Source organism: Pseudorca crassidens, chromosome 4, assembly GCF_039906515.1.
Source record: "Pseudorca crassidens isolate mPseCra1 chromosome 4, mPseCra1.hap1, whole genome shotgun sequence".
Classification (NCBI taxonomy): Eukaryota; Metazoa; Chordata; class Mammalia; order Artiodactyla; family Delphinidae; genus Pseudorca; species Pseudorca crassidens.
Window position 1 is genome coordinate 75,360,631 of NC_090299.1, and position 19,507 is coordinate 75,380,137.

The following is a 19,507-nucleotide window of genomic DNA, read 5'->3' on the forward strand; positions in this document are numbered from 1 at the left end:
CAGGCTTGTTTCCTCATAGCTCCAAGATGGCTGCCACTGCTCCAGGTGTCACATGCAGACGACACAGACCAGGAACGGAAAGGGGATCGTCCCTGTCCTGTGTCACATTTTATTCATGAGGAGACCTTGCCCAGAAACGCCTCCCCCAGCAAACTTTCCCTCCCTTTTCATTGTTCCTTTCACAGCAGACCCCACTGCAAACAGTAGTTCCAGACAACAGAACTTAAAATGAAGATGGCTCTGCTTGACTCCTCCCTGCGCTCCTTAGCACTAACTGCACAGTGGGTGAAGGATGGAATAGTATGTCTAAGGGATAACTTGGTTTTGCTTTCCTTCTCACCTTCTCTCTTTACTGTCACCTTCCAGTGCCTAAGCTCCAGGCCACAGGCCCATCACACACCCTCTGTCTGATCTCTACCACTTCTGCAGATAAGCATGGGCATAGGGCACTGGACCTGGGCTTGGACATCCTAGGAGCATGGGGCGTGTCATCCTTTGCTCTCAGGCAGCAGCATATGCCACAAGAGAGAAAGGCAGCCTCTTGGGGGAGAAGTGATATCAGAACACCAGAGAACTGTTCAAATGAGCTGTCCATGCAGAGGGGCGAGGTGGGAAAGGAGAATCCAAAGGAGATCCAAAGGCATAGTGTGATGGCTGTTTTTGGTCATTCAGCTGTTAGCATGCGGTTCTTCTTCTCAACAGCACCCACATCTCCTTTCAGGGAATCAACTTTGCCTCGCTGTGTGCCCTTATGACAGGACGTAGTGCCTGCTTCCTAGGACAGAAGCCAAAAGGGCCAGATCTTTTACTTGCCCTCCCGCTGAAGCCTGGCATGAGCATGTGACCCAGCCTGGCCCATCAGTCTTTGTCTCCTAGGGCTTTGACTTGGCAGGTGGGTCCAGGAAGTAAGGACACAACCACGAGAGCAGCCTGTAACTGGGCTCTTTGCACCGTGTGATGGCCGCTGTGGTTCCTGATGCCTAGACCTCTAGACCTTTCTTTACCCCTGTCTTTCTCCAAGCTTTGACTCTAGCTTTCATTGTTCTTTGAGCCCTCACTGTTCATCTAGTAGATTTTCTTTTGGTTGAGTGAGACAAAGTTAGTTTCTGTTAACTTGCAGCAAAGAACTATAACTGACACGGAATGAAACCTGAAAAACTTGGTGGGTGAGAGAGACGGCATGAAATAGAAGGTGGGAAACAAAGCCTGGAGCAATTCCCTGGTTTGAGTTGAAAAGGAGGCCTGGAAGGAACCTTTAAAGGTGCTGAACATCCTGACTTGCCCACCCTTTGGCTTCTCAGAACTTTCTCTGATAGCCTCCTACATAGGCCTGCCCTCCCTGAACAATACCCACCATCAGAAAATGTTCCCCCTCCTCCCATCAGTATGTTTGCATCATGCTTTCACTCCCTCAGTGACCTCTCCATGGGAAACACATCCGGTTAACTACCCTTCAGTGTTAATCCTTTACTCATCCACTGAAAAAAAACTTATTCACAAACTTTATTTGGTAAAGTTCTGTGGGAGAAACAAAGATAACAGATGTGATCCCTGCCCTCACGCAACTCCTAGTACTGTGGTGGAGACAAGATGACACCGTTATCATTATTAGAATCACATCTGTGGAGCATTTTACAACACGCAAAGCACTTTTATTTTCCCTCTCATTTAAGGCATGATTATAGTAACCATAACATAGACATGTATGTAACAAGAGATGCATGCATAGGGCTTTCAGTGGGAGAAAAGATCCCCTTCTTCCAGGGAAATAGGAAAGGCTGTGTGGGGGTTGATAAGATGTGAGCTGGACCTTGAAGGATGGGTAGGACCTGAACTGAGAGATTGGCATTGGGCAGTCCATCCATGGGGAGGAAGAGCCCATGCAGTGATAGAGCCCAGAGAGGGTATTTGGGGAACTGAATGGTTGGGTTTGCCTTACAGGATGTTTGAAGTAGGGTGACATTTGATAATAATAGGTAACACTTCTATGAGAACTTAACTCATTTAATCCTAACAAAAGCTCCATGAGGTAGGTCCTATTATCATCCTCATTTACCTATAAGGAAACTGAGGCACCTGGAGGTTTAGTGACGTGCCCAAGGCCACACAGCTAGAAGTGGGATAACCAGGTTTCACAAGAGGCACACTGGCCTGAGTCTGAGGGCTGAATCCCTGCACTGCATGGACTCTGTTTCATAGAGCCAGAGTGGTTCAGTGTCCTTAAATGCCAAACATGAAGAGCATTAAATGCCAAGCAACCGTTACAGCTTCATCTGGTAGGACTTTGGCAAAAAGAGGTTTGGCACTAGAGGTTTCTGAGCTGGCAAAGTAATTGCTTGAAGATTGATGTAGGATTTGAGAGGAAGTGGAATTGGAGAGGACTTCAGTTGGAGACCATTTACAGGTGTCAATCATATTACAGAAATGAGCAGAGGATCCTCTGAGGGCAGTCGAAAGGCCAGCGAGTATTACTGTCACTGTCCCCCTGGTTTCAGTTCTGTCTTGATCAAGCCTCTCCAGGGCCTGAGCTCCCAGGGCCTGAGCTTCTTTGTCCGAAAGGATTCCAGTCGTGGCCTCCGTGATCACAGAGTCAGCAGAGACTGCTGGCTGTGCCAGGGCTGCCATCTGCCAGAGCTGCCGCTGCCCTGGATTCGCAGCTCCCTCTCTTGATGCTCATTTCCATTAGAGACCCACTGGAGATGTGATGAGCAGCTCTCCGGGCCTCCAAGCACAGTCGTGGAGGAGTGTGGCAGGCAGAATCCAGTGCAAGCCTAAAATGGGTCTGGGAGCTCAGGATTTGCAGTCCTACTCATTGATTTCTGTATTGTTTTTGAAGGATTTCTGCCTGTGAAAGGACAGATCATGTTACTCACTAAGGTCTTTTGCACAATACCTTTCCCCTAACCTGGGTCTGACCTTACTTACAAAATAATATAGCACAGAACCTGAGGGATGATAGTAACACAGAAATAGGAAAGATTGGAGTTTTGTGGGAAACGCTTGATGAGTTTGGTTTTGTTCATGTTGAGTTTGCAGAGACAGTGGGATAGCCAAGTAGCTGGAGACACGTGGCTAGAAGAGAGTGTAGTATTGGAGTTAGATAGACAGTTATTAAAAGTGATTGTTAAAGCCCAAAGAGTAGCCTCAGGTTGTTCTACCATCTCTGCCTTTGGAAAGATAACCATAGAAGTCAGTGAAGAGTTGAGGAGAAGATGAAAAGCTGGCCTCCATGGGCTGCTTAGATGCCTCTGATTAGATGTTTGGAATCCCAGCCTCTCTGCCTATAACAATATCATCAATGACAACAACAACAAAACCTTTCTTTGCATAAAGACCCCAGGAACTTCTGCTCTTTGGACCTCTAAGTCCAAACGGACCATTTTTCTGGCATCTGTAAGTCATGGCTCTGCGATTCTTCTCTAAGCTTATGAAAACTTTTCCTCAGAGCCCCATGTTGTTCCAGATTTCCCAAGTGGACCTCTTTTCCTCTCCTTCTAGAGTTTGCTTTTCCCACATGTGCTTGACATTTGACCTCAGGTCTTGTTTACATTAAGATGTCTGTTAAATGACTGTATTGACAATCCTTCAGTTACAAGTTAAAAATCTGGGGGATTTTAGAGGCCTTTATATATCTCACAGTCGATCAAGAGGCTACTCCGTGTTCTAAGCATCACAAGAAAAGGTTCCCACACAGCAAGTCCCATTTCTTCCATCTGAGCAGATAGTCTGAGGGTAAGTTGCGGCACTGAGGCTCAGAGGCCCCTCGCCTCTTGACCCACTCGTAATAAATGGAAGGGGGGAGAATTGGCCTACTGTGCAATCAGTTGTGAAAGATCTTTAAATGTCAAGAGTAAAGAAGTCCAGATGAACTCGGTTAAGGTACAATTTGTGGTAAATTGCCCCTCCATCTCCTAATCATGTAGTTTATAGTTCCCAGCTGGTTAAGGACAAATATTCCCACCGAGCTCTTTGTTCACTAGAACATAATTTCAAGCTGAGATCGCCACACGTGGGCTATTCAGTTTCCATTCCACCCCTGCCTGAAAATCTGGAACTTTGGGCAACCTTCTTACCCACTCTTTGTCTCAGCTTCCCCTTCAGAGAAAAGGAAATAATCTACATTGTAGAGTTGTTTGGAGCCGACATTGGTAACCATGATGACCGAAGATCTAAAGTGACACAAATTGCCAAGGATGTAATGTTAACTTGCATTATGTAAACTGAATTATTTAGAAGAGAGTGTTCATTAGTGTAACTAATAAACCAATGACCATTCTCCTGCACTGTTTCTTCTCAGAGCTTTAAAAACCAAATATAGGAAGAAAAAGGTACAAATGTTTTTTATCACTTTGAAAAGTAATCCTCTTAAGAACAATGGCCTTATCAAAAAGTAGGTTCTGGGGCTTCCCTGGTGGCGCAGTGGTTGAGAGTCCGCCTGCCGATGCAGGGGACACGGGTTCGTGCCCCGGTCCGGGAAGATCCCACATGCTGCGGAGCAGCTGGGCCCATGAGCCATGGCCGCTGAACCTGTGCATCCGGAGCCTGTGCTCCACAACGGGAGAGGCCACAACAGGGAGAGGCCCGCATACCACAAAAAAAAAAAAAGTAGGTTCTGTCATGTGTAGAGAGTTAATAAATATCAAAAAATTATTTAGTTACTTTCGCTTCTGGCTATGATGAAGTAGCTTGTAGCAAATCAGTGCTCCCACCAAGAACAACTGGAAATACATATAAAATATTAAAACAGAGACATCTGTTTGAAGGTGTCAGATTGCTGCTAAGGCACCAGACTTGAGCAGTGAGATCCTGGAGAGAAGGGAGGCCCACTGAGTTGAGGCCAACTTTCTGCAAATTGCTTCTCTCCTGTTGGCATTAGTTGACTCTCAGGTGCAGGTCAAGGCTCAGAGTGGCTGCCAAGAGGAGGAGAAGGCAGCAGAGCTGTAGGCAATCTCATGGAGCTGGGAACACAAAAATTAGAGTTTGAGGCTGCCATGACAGCCAGGACTTGAGGGACTAAGTTCCCCCCAAGAGAAGAGAAGCCCAGAAAGAACCTAACTCTAGGCAACAGTTTTCCTTTTGAGGAATCTGTTGATACAGCTGCACAGGAATGCAGGCTGAAAAACAGGGCAGTCTATGGTGCTGGAAAGACAAAAATTGGAGTTTGAGAATCCACCAAGAAGGACCTTAGGAAATAACACGGATTCTTAGTTAAGACTCCAGGAGGCCTGTACCCTACAAGTGGGGATGAAGCAGAGGTAGTCTGAGCCTGACAAAGATTGCTAACCAGCCAAGATCAGCTTGGTTTCTGATTGGATTGAGGTGTTTTTGCTCCTTTGCTGCTTGCTAGAGGAGCGAGCAAGTCCTCTCTGAAAGGAGAGAACCCAGCCTCTACAGTTTTGTGTGCATTATGTGCAGAATTCAATTAAAAAATTACCAGGCAGTTAAGAATCAGACTATGAGGAAAACAAGATAATAGAAATAGACCCAAAGGGGACTAAGATATTGTAGTTTCAGAGAGAGCCTTTTAAACAATTGTGATTAATATATTCAACAAAATAGTTGACAAGGTGGATAATTTCACTAGAGAACTAGAATCTATTAAAAAGGATCATATGGAAATTCTTGCTTTTTCTTAACATCTTTATTGGAGTATAATTGCTTTACAATGGTGTGTTAGTTTCTGCTGTATCAAAAAGTGAATCAGCTATATATATATATCCCCATATCCCCTCCCTCTTGCATCTCCCTCCCACCCTCCCTATCCCACCCCTCTAGGTGGTCACAGAGCACGGAGCTGATCTCCCTGTGCTATGCGGCTGCTTCCCACAAGCTTTCGATTTTACGCTTGGTTGGAAATTCTTGATTTGAAAAATGCTACTGATAGTAAGAACTCAGTAGGTAGTTTTAACAACAGACTGGACACCACTAAAGAGAGGATTAATGAGCTAAAAGCTAGGTCAGTAGAAAAATCCAGACTGAAACATATTGAGTAAAAAAAACAACAGATACAGAAAAGAGCATGAAAGACATGTGGCTCATGTTGAAAAGGTCTAACATTGGAGAATCAGAGGGGGAATAGAGAAAAACGGGGCAGAAGCAATATTTGAAGAAATAATGGCTGAGAATTTTCCCAAACTGATGAAAGACACCAAGCCACAGGTTTAAGGAGTATTATGTACCCTAAGCTAGATAAATTAGAAGAAATTCACATCTAGCCACAACAGACTAAAACTGAGAAAACCAAAGACAAAGAAAAATCTTAAAGTCAGCTATAAGAGACCGACTGCTTGTCTTTTCAAAGAAGCAGTAATATAAGTGCATCTATAGAAGTTCTATAGCTAACATCATGACTTAACGTAAAATATTGAATACTTTTCTGCTCAGTTTGGGAATATGACAAAGTCCACCATTACCACTTCTACTTAAGTTCATATGAAGATCCTAGCTAATTGCGGTATGGAAGGAAGGAGAAAGGAAGGAAGGGAGGAAGGAGAGAAGGAGATTGACAATGAACAAATAAAGCTCTTTTGTCATAGATAACATGATTGTATACATAGAAAATCCAAAAGAATCAACAGTCATTATGATTAACAAATAAATTTATCTAAGCCTAGTTATAACATCAATAATCAATAACCAAGTGGCACTTTAATATTCTGCCAATAAACAATTAGAAAAATAAAAATTTTAGCCTATACCATTTACAGTAGATTTAGAAACATCAAATATGTAGCAATAAATCTATCAAAATATGTAAAAGACCTCTATACAGAGAACTACAAAACATTATTGAGAGTAAGTAAAAAGGATCTAAATATTAATAAATGAAGGAATATCCAGTGTTCATGGATTAAAAGATTGACTGTTGTAAAGATGTCAGGTATCCCAAAGTTTATCTATAGATCCAATACCATCACAAAAGTAATCCTAGGAGTGTATTACAGTCTGTGTGTGGGGGGCGGCGGGGGGGAGTTTATGTAGAAATGCAGAGACAAGAGTAGCCATCTGGGAAAAAAAAACAAAGCTAGAGAACATAAACTGCTAGACATCAAGGCTCATTAAAAAGCTATAGTAACTAAGACAGTGTGGTATTACTGCTGTAAAAACAGACAAATAGACCCGTAGAACACAGTCCAGAAACAGGTTCACACGTATACAGTCATTCAATTTACGACAAGTCACTCATTGTCTTTAAGCCTCAGTTTCCTCATCTATAAATAGGCTTAATAATAGTGCCTTCCACATAAGGTTTAAATATTATATATCACAAGGATTTAGGTGTTATATTAAAGAAGTTAGCACACATGGAGGGGACATAGCAAGTGCCCAGTAACATTTAGCCAGTATTAATATTACCACTGTGACTACCACTATTATTATAATTATCACTACTACTACTATTACGATTCATTTTCTCTATTTTTCAGTAAGATCATCTGGAAGTGGGGACATTAAATCCTGGTTGGCAACAAGGAATATTTGGGGCAACACAGAAGAGCAGGAAACTGTCAGTTCTTAGCCTTTCTGGAAAAAAGAATTAGAGCAGAGAGTTAAATTTCATGAATCAGTCAAAAGATTGACTTGGAAACTGGAAGGGAACTTGGCCTAGCGCTGGTGTATAATGTACATACAACTGTGCGACATTAGTAAGCATTTATTGAGCATCTAAAGTGGACTTGTCCATATATGTGTTTATAAGAATATTTCAGAGCCTGAGTGCGTATATAAGCCATTTGTAAAAACACTGTGTAGAAAATGAAGTCAGTTACCTCTTCTTTCATCTGAATCATAGCCAGGGATCTGAGAAAAAAGTTTAGACACAATATTAAAAGGTTTGATTCCATAACTTTGAATGGAAAGTTTATTTCATAGCATCTTTAGGTGAACTTGGAAGTTCATTTTGTAGCATAGATCACAAAGTCTCTGAGGACAGGGAGATAGTGGTACATTTAATTTCCTTTTCATATTCATATTCATATCCTAAAACAATGCCTCATATTTCATAAAGTGGGTTGCTGCTATATAGTGCCTTGTGCTATTTAGCTGAAGGCTTACCCATTATTCCAGCTGTTTAGTGTCTCCAGCCCTCCCATATTCCAGCCCACATGGCATTGGCATCCTGTCTTCCTCTCCCACTGATCCGCCCAAACCCCATCTCACTCATGGGAAGGAATACTAGAGACCTTCCACCACTTTAAAACACTTCAGCTGCCTGGCCTGGGATTATATTCAGCAGATCTGAATTGTTTCTTATGCTACAACTTCTATTTAGGCGACTTTAAATAAGGTTATTTACTCCCTGAGTTTTATTTGCCACAAAATATTGGTGATGAGACAATGAAAGTAAAACTCTCAGCACAGTGTTTTCATCAAAGTAGGGATTGGTGGTTATTATTATTATTGCCGGGGGCTTCCCTGGTGGTGCAGTGGTTAAGAATCTGCCTGCCAATGCAGGGGGACACGGGTTCGATCCCTGGTCTGGGAAGATCCCACATGCCGCGGAGCAACTAAGCCCGTGCGCCACAACTACTGAGCCTGTGCTCTAGAACCTGTGAGCCACAACTACTGAAGCCCACGTGCCACAATTACGGAAGCCCGCGCACCTAGAGCCCATGCTCTGCAACAAGAGAAGCCACTGCAATGAGAAGCCCGCGCAGCTCAATGAAGAGTAGCCCCCGCTCGCCGCAACTAGAGAAAGCCCGTGCGCAGCAACAAAGACCCAACACAGCCAAAAACAAATAAATAAATTATAATATATATATAGTATTATTGCCGAAGATCACACAGCCAGGAGGCTCACATCCCAGTCTTCTGTTTCTAAACCTCACATGCTTTGTTACCTTGCTGCTCGTAATTTGGCAAATTTGATGAAAAAATTTGGTACTCAGTCTTTCCAAGTAGGTCTAAACTTGGTTGGGAACCTGCCTGCTGCATTTCTGTAATTCAGTTCAGAGGTACAGCTGGCGGCCCATTTCCCCCAGTACTGCCTCTTCTTTCTTGCCCTAGGTCACTGAAAAAACCTCCAGGTGGAACCCCTTTCTGGGGAGGGGAGAGGGAGAAGTAGGGCTCTCTCACCCTGAGAGAGCTGCCTGTGTGCCTGGCATCATGGAAATGTGCCTGCCTTGCCTTATGGGGAGTGTGTGATTCTGCCCCTGTGTGTTCCTTCCCAGAGGTAACTTAATTTCCAAAATCAAGTAAGGAACGGTTGGTGTCTGCTGCTTCCTCTTGCTGCAGTTCACCTGGCCTATACCTCACAGTCAGAAGTCCAGATTTCCTTGAAGTCCAACCTTTCAACTGAAAAGTGTTTATTGTTGGGTACCTACCACCTATAAGCCATCCAATGCATGACACCCATTAGAATCTCCTTAACACACATTTCCCCTCCTCTTCTCTGAATTCCTAGAGTCTCGACAGAGAGACTCTTTATTCCTGTAGTCCCTATAGCAATTCCAGCCCTCATCAAGTCTTTGTTTTAGATGTATATATCTTTCTTCCGATTTGATTGCAATCTGAAAGAAAGAAACTCTTGCCTCTTACTTCTAGATCTGCATGTTACTTAAAAACTACTTGTTGACAAGACTTTACTGGGCTAAAACTGATAGTGACAGCTCATCAGGAGAAAGGCTCCTACAGTTAACATTTCTGCAGTGCCTTCTGTCCTGGGTTCTCTACAAACAAGTAGCAGTCTGAGTTCTCCCACTGAGTGGCTCTGAAACATTGTTGTGTTGGAGACATACTCCCTTATTCCAGTGGGACCCTTCTGTCTACCCAGCTACTTGGCTGACCTCTCACAGAAAAGGACACCATGCTGGAAGTGCTTTCTGAATGAGACCGGGGATGTGGGTGGAGTCCCCTAAATCAGGAAGAAAAGGAAATTGAATTGCCAAAAGGAATCTTATCATCCTAATAAAATGAAGCACATGATTTGCATTCCAGGTCCTTCAACTATTCTGTGGGAACCCGGGCGTTTTCCCATGACAGTATTTTTATCCCTGATGGGGGAGCAGAAAGTGAGCAGACAGTTCAAGCAATGTCACAGGACAACATCCTGGGCAAAGTCAAAACTCTTCAGGTAAGACAGCTTGAGATTGGAAGGTCAGAGCCATAGGGAAGGGGCCCGGCTATGGAGGGAAGTAGGGAAAGTTCCTAACTTGGCCTTGAGTAGTGGATTGGGAGGTCCAGGGGATAGCTCCTGGGGAGAATGTTTGCTTTCTCAAACCTCACTCAGTTTTCTGGAAGCCTCTGTCCACCTGTGAGAGGTTCACTATCACCGTTGTACCCACCTACATAACACCCCCTCTCCTTTTCTCTCAAGTTGTTCCCTCATTTTTAACTGGACTTAATGAGGACAAGTACCCTAGAGAGGCTGCAGAACTTGGGTGAGAGGAAAGAGCTCCTGACCATTAAGTGTTGGCCATAATCCCCGAGCACAGGGTTGACTGCCAGCTGAGGGTATGCACAGCAAGTGTTCCCATTCCAAGTCTCCATACTTGGACAGTGAATGGTGAGACTCTTTATTATTCTGTTGTGTTTGTAAATCTGGCTGCCCTGAGCCACCCTGTCTCAGAGGGGTGCTGTGAAGCTCTTCAGCTTCGCTCCTGTTCACACTGCAGAGTTGGGCAGTTTTCCTACATAACATTGACTCAGATGGTAACTCCTTAAGAATGAAAATATAATAAAATAATTTTTCACTAAATGAGACTGAAATAACGGGAAGTCCAGGAAAAGCAAGGTGAGCAAAGACCCCTGGGATCTGCCCAAGTAAGTTTGCCCGAGTGCTCAGTAGAATTCACTCACCCGACAGAAGTGCATAAGCAAGCACTTCTCTGAGCTGGGGGTGCTTGGAGGCAACGCAGACGATGAACAGGGGGCTCTGGTCTGCTGGTTTCCATCTAAGTCTACAACAGCGAATGAACCAATAAATGAATGAGTGAATGAACCAGCAAAAACATAAAAAATAAAGGGGACAGCTGGCTTGAATAGCTACTGACACTCAAATTTTTCTATTTTCTTGAAATATTCTTGTTTCTACTGGTTATTAGCTATGTATTTTGTGATCTCTGTTTGGTTACATATGCCACACACACTCAGCTGAATATAGCATATGGTGAGGTGGGAAATAGCCAACACCCTGCAACCACACCCAAACTTGCCTAGATCTTTGTACCTACCACACCCCTGCCCAAGGCCATAGTCCTGCCCTCAGAACTAAACTAGGCACTTCAAGTTTCAGCTTTCCTAACTAGCTCCCCCGTTCTGGTTCTTGCTGGTTGTACTGCCACACGTTTTATAGACTCAGAAGAAAAAGTCAGCTGTGTCTTTTCATAAGCTGGAGAAGGGGGAAGGGTGTGACGGCCAAAGAAAACCTCGATCCCCTTCCTCCTTACCTTTCCTTCTTGAAGTCTTTTATTTCCTGGAATATTATTGCTACGAAGTAATGAACCCTCATAATACTCCCTTTCTAAGGGGAATGACTTACAGATTTCAGTCTACAAAACAACTGTATTTTACAAGGGCTTTCAAGGAGTTCTTTAAAAATTAGATAATAGTCTGTCGTCTTAAATGGTATCAGCTTTGTAATGTCACACCACCTGCCACTGCCACTCCAAGAAGTGGATTTGGAGTTGTAAAAAATAGATAATTCCTCAGTATTGAATATACAGAAACTCAATAGAAATATGTGAATGCCAGTTGGTTGTCTTAATGATGTAAGCCATAAGTTTAAAGAATCTGATCTCATAACTAATAAAATGTAAAACAACTAACTTCCCTGAAGCAACAATTCTGATAAAACAGGAGAAGAAATGTGAGTGAAGCAGAATAGCTGTCTAATTGGAGTGCTCTCCTTTGGACATCATCTACTCATACAAGGTCTGCCTAATTTTGCTTCTGCTGCATGGATTCACGAGCTTCCTTACAGCTCTAAAGTTGTGTTTTTAAACAATAAAATAAGAGACTTTTGCTCTTCGAAGAGGGAAATGGGGACCATTATCATAGCAAATGTGATTTTTGGAGTGACATAAGATATAACTGTATCACCCCCAAAAGACTGTGCTTTATTTTTCAGTCGACTAAGCAGTATGTTTCTGGTAAGTTGTAGAAATAGTAGTTAACTTTATTAACTTGCATGAATGCTTTGCATTTTTCCATAAAAACGTTATGCTGGTATTGATGCTTAGTCAGCAGCATAAAAGACCGCCCCCTCGTAGACTCCAGCATGGAATGAGGGTGTTTAGTTACGTCAGAGGCATGTATGTTTTTTATGTCTGAAATTGTCCTTGTGTATGTGTGTGTTTATTTTAAAAAGAGAGAACTAATGGCTAACACCTATTTGACAGTAAATGTCCTAGCAAGCTGATTTGCCACCATTATTAAGACATTCTTTTGAAATGAGATTTCTACTGGAATGTCATTTAAAAAAAAAAATGCCATTTTTCTCTGGCTTAAGAAACTTCCTAGTCCTTGGAAACCGGAGCCACGCCTGTAATGACTGCACTTGGAAAGGTTGCCCCCTAGTGTCCACACGTAGTCATCTCAGCCAGAACTGTCCTGTGTTGCACCCGTGATGGTTAGTATCTGTCTGCTGATGCTGAGTACAGAATGACTGAATACAGCGTAAATAAGCCTGCTCTTTTCTGAACATCTTCTCTGAACAAAGTGAATCTACCACCTGCCAAAATTTCTGTGGCAAGCAACTGAACCTTTAAAAGAAAAATTACTTTTTTCCCCTGAGTATAAAAATAATTCATGTGCAGAGTGAGAACAGATTTTAATATATAGGACAGTTACAGGGACAGAAACAACAGTGCTACCCTTTTTTAGGACCCTATCCATAACAGCCGGTTGTTCTATGGCCAGTGGGTGAAATAAAAAGCCCCCGGCAGGCCTCTGCCACCACCTAGCTGTGCAGCCTTGGAGCAGGTCCTTTAACCTCTCTGACCTTCATGTGCCCTATCTGAAAAATAGGAGGATGCATGTGATGGATGATGTGAAGGGCCCCTCCAGTTATTAAAATCTGCCATTTATACAGAATCACTGTTCACCTGCTGTAGCACAGAGTGGCTTTGTAAGCTTTGCACTTCACTGCCTTTGGACCACAGTGACCTTGATGTTCCCTCCAGCTGCCCAGAGCACAGATAGGGAGGTGGCTGTTTATTTCAGATCAAACCAGGCTGTGAAGTGTGTATGCACCTATCGATGATAAGACTCAGGAACATCACAGTCTAAGCCTGCAAGTGATTTTTTAGAATTATACCAGATCTTTGTCAGAAAATGCTTAGTCTATTAGTCCACAGACTGTTTAGCTCAGGAGGGAAAACCTCCATATTCAGTAGCTGCTATCTCCTGCTGAGCTGGATTTCACTTTAAAAAATGCCAAAGTGTCTTACCTTTGAGGATTTGGGCACCTCATGCAGCTGTCGAGGACACAAAGAATAAATAGCTGCTCTTAGCCACTTGTGCACAGAGCGAACGTCTTTAAATCTGTGTGCTTTTGATTTTGCTTGTTCTTTTAAATTCATTTTAACTATGGGAGTATACGTAGTTCGCTCAAGAGGACAGCAACTTTATTCTTCTTCTGCCTTGTTCTTACAGACGTGGTCTGAAGGATGGCTGTGAAAAGTCTGGGGAAATCTAAACTGGCAGTGTGAGAGCTGCAGAATATGATGGGCTTGGAATTTCCACACCATAGGAGAAAAGCCTCATAAATATGGATGTGCATTCCTATAACATCATTCTCCAACATTCCATATTACAACAAAATGGCCCCATTTGAGTGAATAAAATATCACCCCTTTTAGCTCACATTCCAGTCTAACAGTAACTCCATTCATAGCCACAAGTAACATGGACTCAGTTTAGGCACAGCGGTTCCACTCTCCCCTCTGGCTATTATCTCAGTACATATAAAGAATCCATGAGTATGTAAAAAATATATATCTATATATGGAGGGAGTGGTAATAGTTTATTTTCCTGAAAACTTAAGGGCAAGCTCATCTCAACAGACTGGTTTTCAGTGATTGCTTATATCACAGTTCTTCCCATGACAATGCCTGAAAGGTGGGCAGAATAAAAGTCACCAAAAAGCCACATTTATCCCCATATTCAATTCACTCGACACCTGAGATTGCCAGATAGGTTTCAGCAGTCACCTTTTAGTTGTCAGTAAATCACACAAAGTGTCCAACAGCCCAGTCTCCTTCGAGTCAGCTGAAGGAAGCATTTGGAGTAGGAACCCCACAGGGCAGGTGCAAGGGCCTTGGCCTCGAGAGCCCAAGGCTCATTCACCATGGCCTTGGACCTTCAGCCCTGGCCTGGCCTGTTCCACTGTCTCGTTCCCAACCACTGCAGGGTGTGTCTGTGAAGACAGCCCTTTGTCTGCACAGAGAGGCTGGAGCCCTCTCCCTAGACGATGGCCGTCATTTCTTTTTTTTTTTTTTGCGGTACACGGGCCCCTCACTGTTGTGGCCTCTCCCGTTGCGGAGCACAGGCTCCGGACGCGCAGGCTCAGCGGCCATGGCTCACGGGCCCAGCCGCTCCGCGGCATGTGGGATCCTCCCGGACTGGGGCACGAACCCGCGTCCCCTGCATCGGCAGGCGGACTCTCAACCACTGCGCCACCAGGGAAGCCCTATTTCTTTCATGACTTGGGTCCTCCCCTCCTCCATCCCACGCCCTCCTCTCAAGCTCCCTAGCCAGCAGCCCGAACTTGTTTTCTCTAGAGGGATTTTAAATCCAGCTGTTTTATGGAGATGCTCATCGTTATTCTCAAAGGCAACAGCATTGTGTTTCTTTTGCCAGGATGCCCATATCTGTGACATAAATCAACCCTCTGGTATACACACACATTCTCCCTCCCTCCCTCCCTCCCTCCCTCCCTCTTCCTCTTCCTTCTTTCCCACCCACCTTCCCGACCCCGACCCCGCTCCCTTCAGCTGTTGTCCCTGCCACCAAGGCTGCAGCTTCTCCCTGTGCCTCTTCTCTGCCCCCTGCACCCTCCTCTCAAGTTGCTTCTTTCTTTAACTCTCTACTTCATTTCTTAATATCACTCTCTCCATTTCCCAGCTTTGTCCCATGTACCTTATTTCACCTGTTCCTATTGCATCTACTATTTTCTCCCATTTTCTCTTTCATTTTCCATTGGCAGCCATGATACCCATCCCATCTTTGGAGTTTATTTCAATCCAGACTAGGATTACATTTGGCCATATTCTTTCTTTCTTTTTTTTTAACCTAAGCATCACGGTGGACCAACGTCAGTGTTCTAAAAAGTGCCCTAATGAAGAATAATATCAGCATATTCATTCTTTTCTGTGATGGTGGCAGAAATCCTAACTAAAGGGCATTTAGGGTATTAAGCCTACTCTTTTCTGAACATACCCTCATCTTAGACATTCAAGAGCATTGGTAGATGGTACACCCTGACAGCAGGGGGTCTCCATCTAAGGTGATTGGGAAGTTTCCAGCTCTTGGCCAGCACTCCTAGAGAAGGGATAACTGGTCAACCAAAGGCTGGGCTGGGAGTCCCAGAATGAATCCCTGCTCAGGCTGTCACTAGGATGCTGGAACTCCTCCGGCCACTTCTGCCCACGTCCGTGTCCCTCTCCCACAGGGTAGCAAGTGAGACGGGCCTGTGGCTTTGTTACACCGTGTCCTCTCGTCTGACGCCATCGGCTGTTCTAACTGTGCCTGCTTATTGATCTGCTTAGAGTAGATACTAACTGCCGCTTCCTGCTAAACTTGTTTTTAGAAGATACAATTTTTCAGCCTGCTCCTCCCCGAAACCCTTTTAGGCTGCTCGAGCTGTACTTCACTGGCTGAACTCGGGCTTTTGATGTGTGCTCCCTCCCTGGGGTGCCAGGGGAGCCAGGCTCAGGCTGAGATACCAGCAGATCAAATACGAGTCCTTGTCTCTCTGTGCTCCTGACTTGGCATGCTGGGGTGCGTGCCCCCCGGGATGTGGGGAGGGGGGCCTGGGGCTCATCTCTTTCATGTCTCTGCAAATCTCACCATCCACCATGCAAGGCCGAGGGGGAGCTGAGTGAAGGTGGGTGGATTTGATATCCTGGAGTTCAGAGAGAGAAGGGGAATATTTCCCTCGAGAGAGCCCTCTGCTGGGGAACTTCAGTGAGGTAGTAAAAAATGCTGCATCCTCTCTTTCTTTCTGCCCCTGAAAGAAGAAGGACGTGTGATGTTAAATTTATGAGAACCAGTGGAGTGCAATGAAAATAACACTGAATGTGGTTTAGAAGACATGGATTCAAATCCCTTTGGGGCCACTCATTCTTTCCATAAGCTTGAGCCAGTCACCTCTCCCCACTGGACTTCTGACTTTTTTGGTAAAGTGAGGGGGTTGGATAATGTGATTGCTAAGGCTTTTTGCAGCTTTGTGGTATTAAATATTGGCCACATTAGAGATAAATATCCGATAATGTAGTCTCTATTTTTTTTTTCCCCTTGAAGCATAAAAAGACTGTGAAACCCAAGTACCTAGATCTAGAGCAGTAATGCTCAGCTGGAGGCGACTTTAGCCCCCAGGGGACATTGGACAAAGCCTGGAGGCATTTTCGGTTGTCTAAACAGGTTGAAGAGGGGTTGCTACTAGCATCTGCTGTCCTGGGGTGATGCTAAACGTCCTACAGTGCACAGGACAGCTCCCACAACAAAGAATTATCTGGCCTCAAATGTCAGTAGCACCGAGCTTGAGAATCCCTGATGTAGATAAAGGCAGTAGTTTGTACAATATGTTCGATTCAGTACAGTAGTCTTTCGGATGACCACGGCTTACCTCTTTTCCTTCCTGAGTGTCATTCACTTTCTCTACCCATTAAATATTTTATATCTAATATATCTAGCCCATTAAATATTTTGTCTCTTATTAAAAACTATTATGTTTATATATTTTTCTTCAGGGAATAAAATTCCTTTTTTTAATCTGGCTTTTCTCTAATTCTGAATACTATTTATCTTCCTAATTTCTATCCCCTGTTTTTCCCTCCTTCTCCCCATCCATTCAGCTCCCTCCCACCAGTGATCAGTCCCTCTTTGGCCCTTCCTCTGGCCTCCTTCTCTGTCCCTTACCCACTTGGTTCCTTCTGGCCGGTAGGGCACAGTGGGTAGCTGCAGCAAGGCGAAGAGGCCGTCCTATTGGCAGGACAAGATTGCTTCCATCTTTTCCGTGAACTCAGCATCAATCATGGAAAGACTTGTGGGCCCTGGGGTCTTCTTCCATTTGGCAGTGGTACCCACTGTAACCCGAACAGGATGTTCAAGCTAGGGGCTGGTGAGGAAGGTAGATGAAACCTAAATATTCAAGGGGAGATATGTCCAAAAGGGCTGAAGGGTTCCCTTCTTTGTGCAAGGGTCTTGATTTCCCCCAGTGGTTTTTGCATTTCGTGAAACTATTTTCTATCCAATTTTTGTACCTTTAAAAGACTTTTATATAAATAAACGTATAGGTTAATCAAAACATTTTTGTCATGCCCAACTTTTGGATCAGAAATACGGTCTCTCTACCCCCCCTGGAAATGTTGGCATCTCCATGAAAGAGGTGGCTGGATGAAAAAGCTCACGGCTCGAAGGTGGGAAAGAAATACCAGGAGACAGATTCAGTTATTACAGGACTGCATCAGGGTTTACTGGCATGGTGTCTAGTCTGGAAACTAGTCGTGTACAGAATATGCCTCAGTGCCTGCTAGCTATGGGGAATCTGGCTGTGGTTATTGTGAACCGCTTCACTGCTTCAGAATGTCTTTCTTTTGTTTCTCTCCAGCGACAGTTGGGTAAGAACATCAAGTTTGGGCAGCCACCACCCAATGCCATTCCCATGAAGAAGGCAGACAGTGGCGAGGCTCGCTTGGAAGAGGATCCGGTCCTGACCAGTCCCATGGAAATTGTGACTCAGCAGGACGTCATCCTCTCAGACACCGAGAACAAAGTAAGGCTCCTCCAGGGAATGACTTGATTGCTAAGAAGCCCAGGAGGGTGCTGGGCAGTGGACAGGGGCATCAGTAACCCTGGGCTCTGCAATGTAGGGAATAAGGTGGGAGAAGCTTTCCTGATGAGTAGCCCAGGGCTGGAGGGCACTTCCCGGGCCAGTGCATTGATCTGCAGGGGGGCCAGCTTGGAAGAGGGGGAGGCAGGGGAGACGTGCCCCTTGCCCCAGCTCTTCCCAGTGTCTTCCACTTACTCCCGGAGACCCGGGCTGACCCACCTCTTCTGGGAGCCTCGCCTGGCTTCACCTCCAAGCTGCACTATCTCCTCTGTGCCTTCACTGTGCATCCTTAGTGCTTCTTACACATCTGTACTCCGTCTGCATCTGTGTCCACGTAACTATTTTCTCTGCATCTCTAAACGTTGAGTTCCTTGAGGACAGACTGGATCTTACGTGTCTCTGTCTCCCCAGGACATCGTTACTGCTTACTTGCACTGAATGATTACTTGTCAAATTGGACTAATTTAAAGGGAAATGAGGAAAGAAGTAGGTGCTCAATAAGACAGAACATATCAAACAGACCCGCTTGAAGTCTACTTAGTGTGGAAAGAAAGTCACACTGGTCCAGCACTGTCCTATCTAAATTTGGTCTCTTGACGCTTTGAAAGAAACACTCTGAGCATATCCTGAAATGAGAGTCCCTCTGCAGCAGAAGGGACACCCTCAGGCCTCTTACGGGAAAAGGAAGAAAAGCCCTACCAGTAGCTAGATAAACTGTTCTCTAGCTGAGGCTCCGAGTCTTCCCATGCTTAAAAGAAAGTATTCTCTGTGCTGTGCCTACCATGGTGCCTGAAATGACATTGGGTGTTATTAAGATGCCCCTGGAAGAAGTTGTGCTTGTTATCAGCTAACATGTCATAAGAGTAGAACAAAAGATAAGTGACTTGTAGAGCAAAGGAAGGAAAGAAAAGGTGGACAGTCTCCTCTGTTGCCCAGCTCTGCCTGGCCCTGGCCCTGGCCCTGATGACTCCTGGCGCCCACAGTTGTGGGTGGTGGTGAAGCAGGCGTGGGGCCCATCTCTCCCACTGGTCCAACAATGCTCTCTCCAGCCTCCTGAGTGCTGGGCAGCAGTGTGGGTCATCAGCCTTGATTCAGGGATTTCCTATGGACCAAAGCAAATGTCTTCCCTGTTACTGAAGATCTAATAAGTGCAGGGCACTGTGGCCTGGGAGAGGAGGAGGGTCATTCATTCAGCAGGTGCTCCCCCAGCTGTGGGCCTTGCAGAGATGGGTCAGATTAGACAAGGGGCTGCTTCCGTGTCGTTTACATTCTAATGAGAGGAGAGTCAGACAACAAACAAGTCAACAAATAGATACACATCATAATTTCGGATTAATAAAAATGCTGCACAGAAAATAAAACAGGGTGATGGAAAAGTGAGTAATATGGTTGGAGAGAGGCTGCTTCTTTAGATAAGGAGGTCAGAATAGCCATGAGCAGGACCGGAGGGGTAAAGGGTGTTTTAGGAAGAAGGGAGAGCAAGTACAGAAGCCCAGAGGTGGGACTGAGCTTGT

The 19,507-nt window shown here is 44.7% G+C and overlaps 1 protein-coding gene across 6 annotated transcripts in view; it reads left to right on the plus strand.

Moving 5' to 3' along the window:
* CRACD (capping protein inhibiting regulator of actin dynamics) overlaps nucleotides 1-19,507 on the plus strand; it is a 314,918-nt gene that overhangs the window by 227,793 nt on the left and 67,618 nt on the right. For 2 of the 6 annotated variants that reach the window (XM_067736077.1, XM_067736076.1), the window contains exon 4: nucleotides 17,772-17,936. In XM_067736077.1, the coding sequence (XP_067592178.1) occupies nucleotides 17,826-17,936 (111 nt within the window). In that variant the 5' untranslated portion in view covers nucleotides 17,772-17,825. Of the gene's footprint in view, nucleotides 1-9,934; nucleotides 10,073-10,356; nucleotides 10,505-12,067; nucleotides 12,090-17,771; nucleotides 17,937-19,507 lie in introns of those variants that run through there. The other 4 variants (XM_067736082.1, XM_067736079.1, XM_067736080.1 and 1 more) reach the window with 4 other exon arrangements.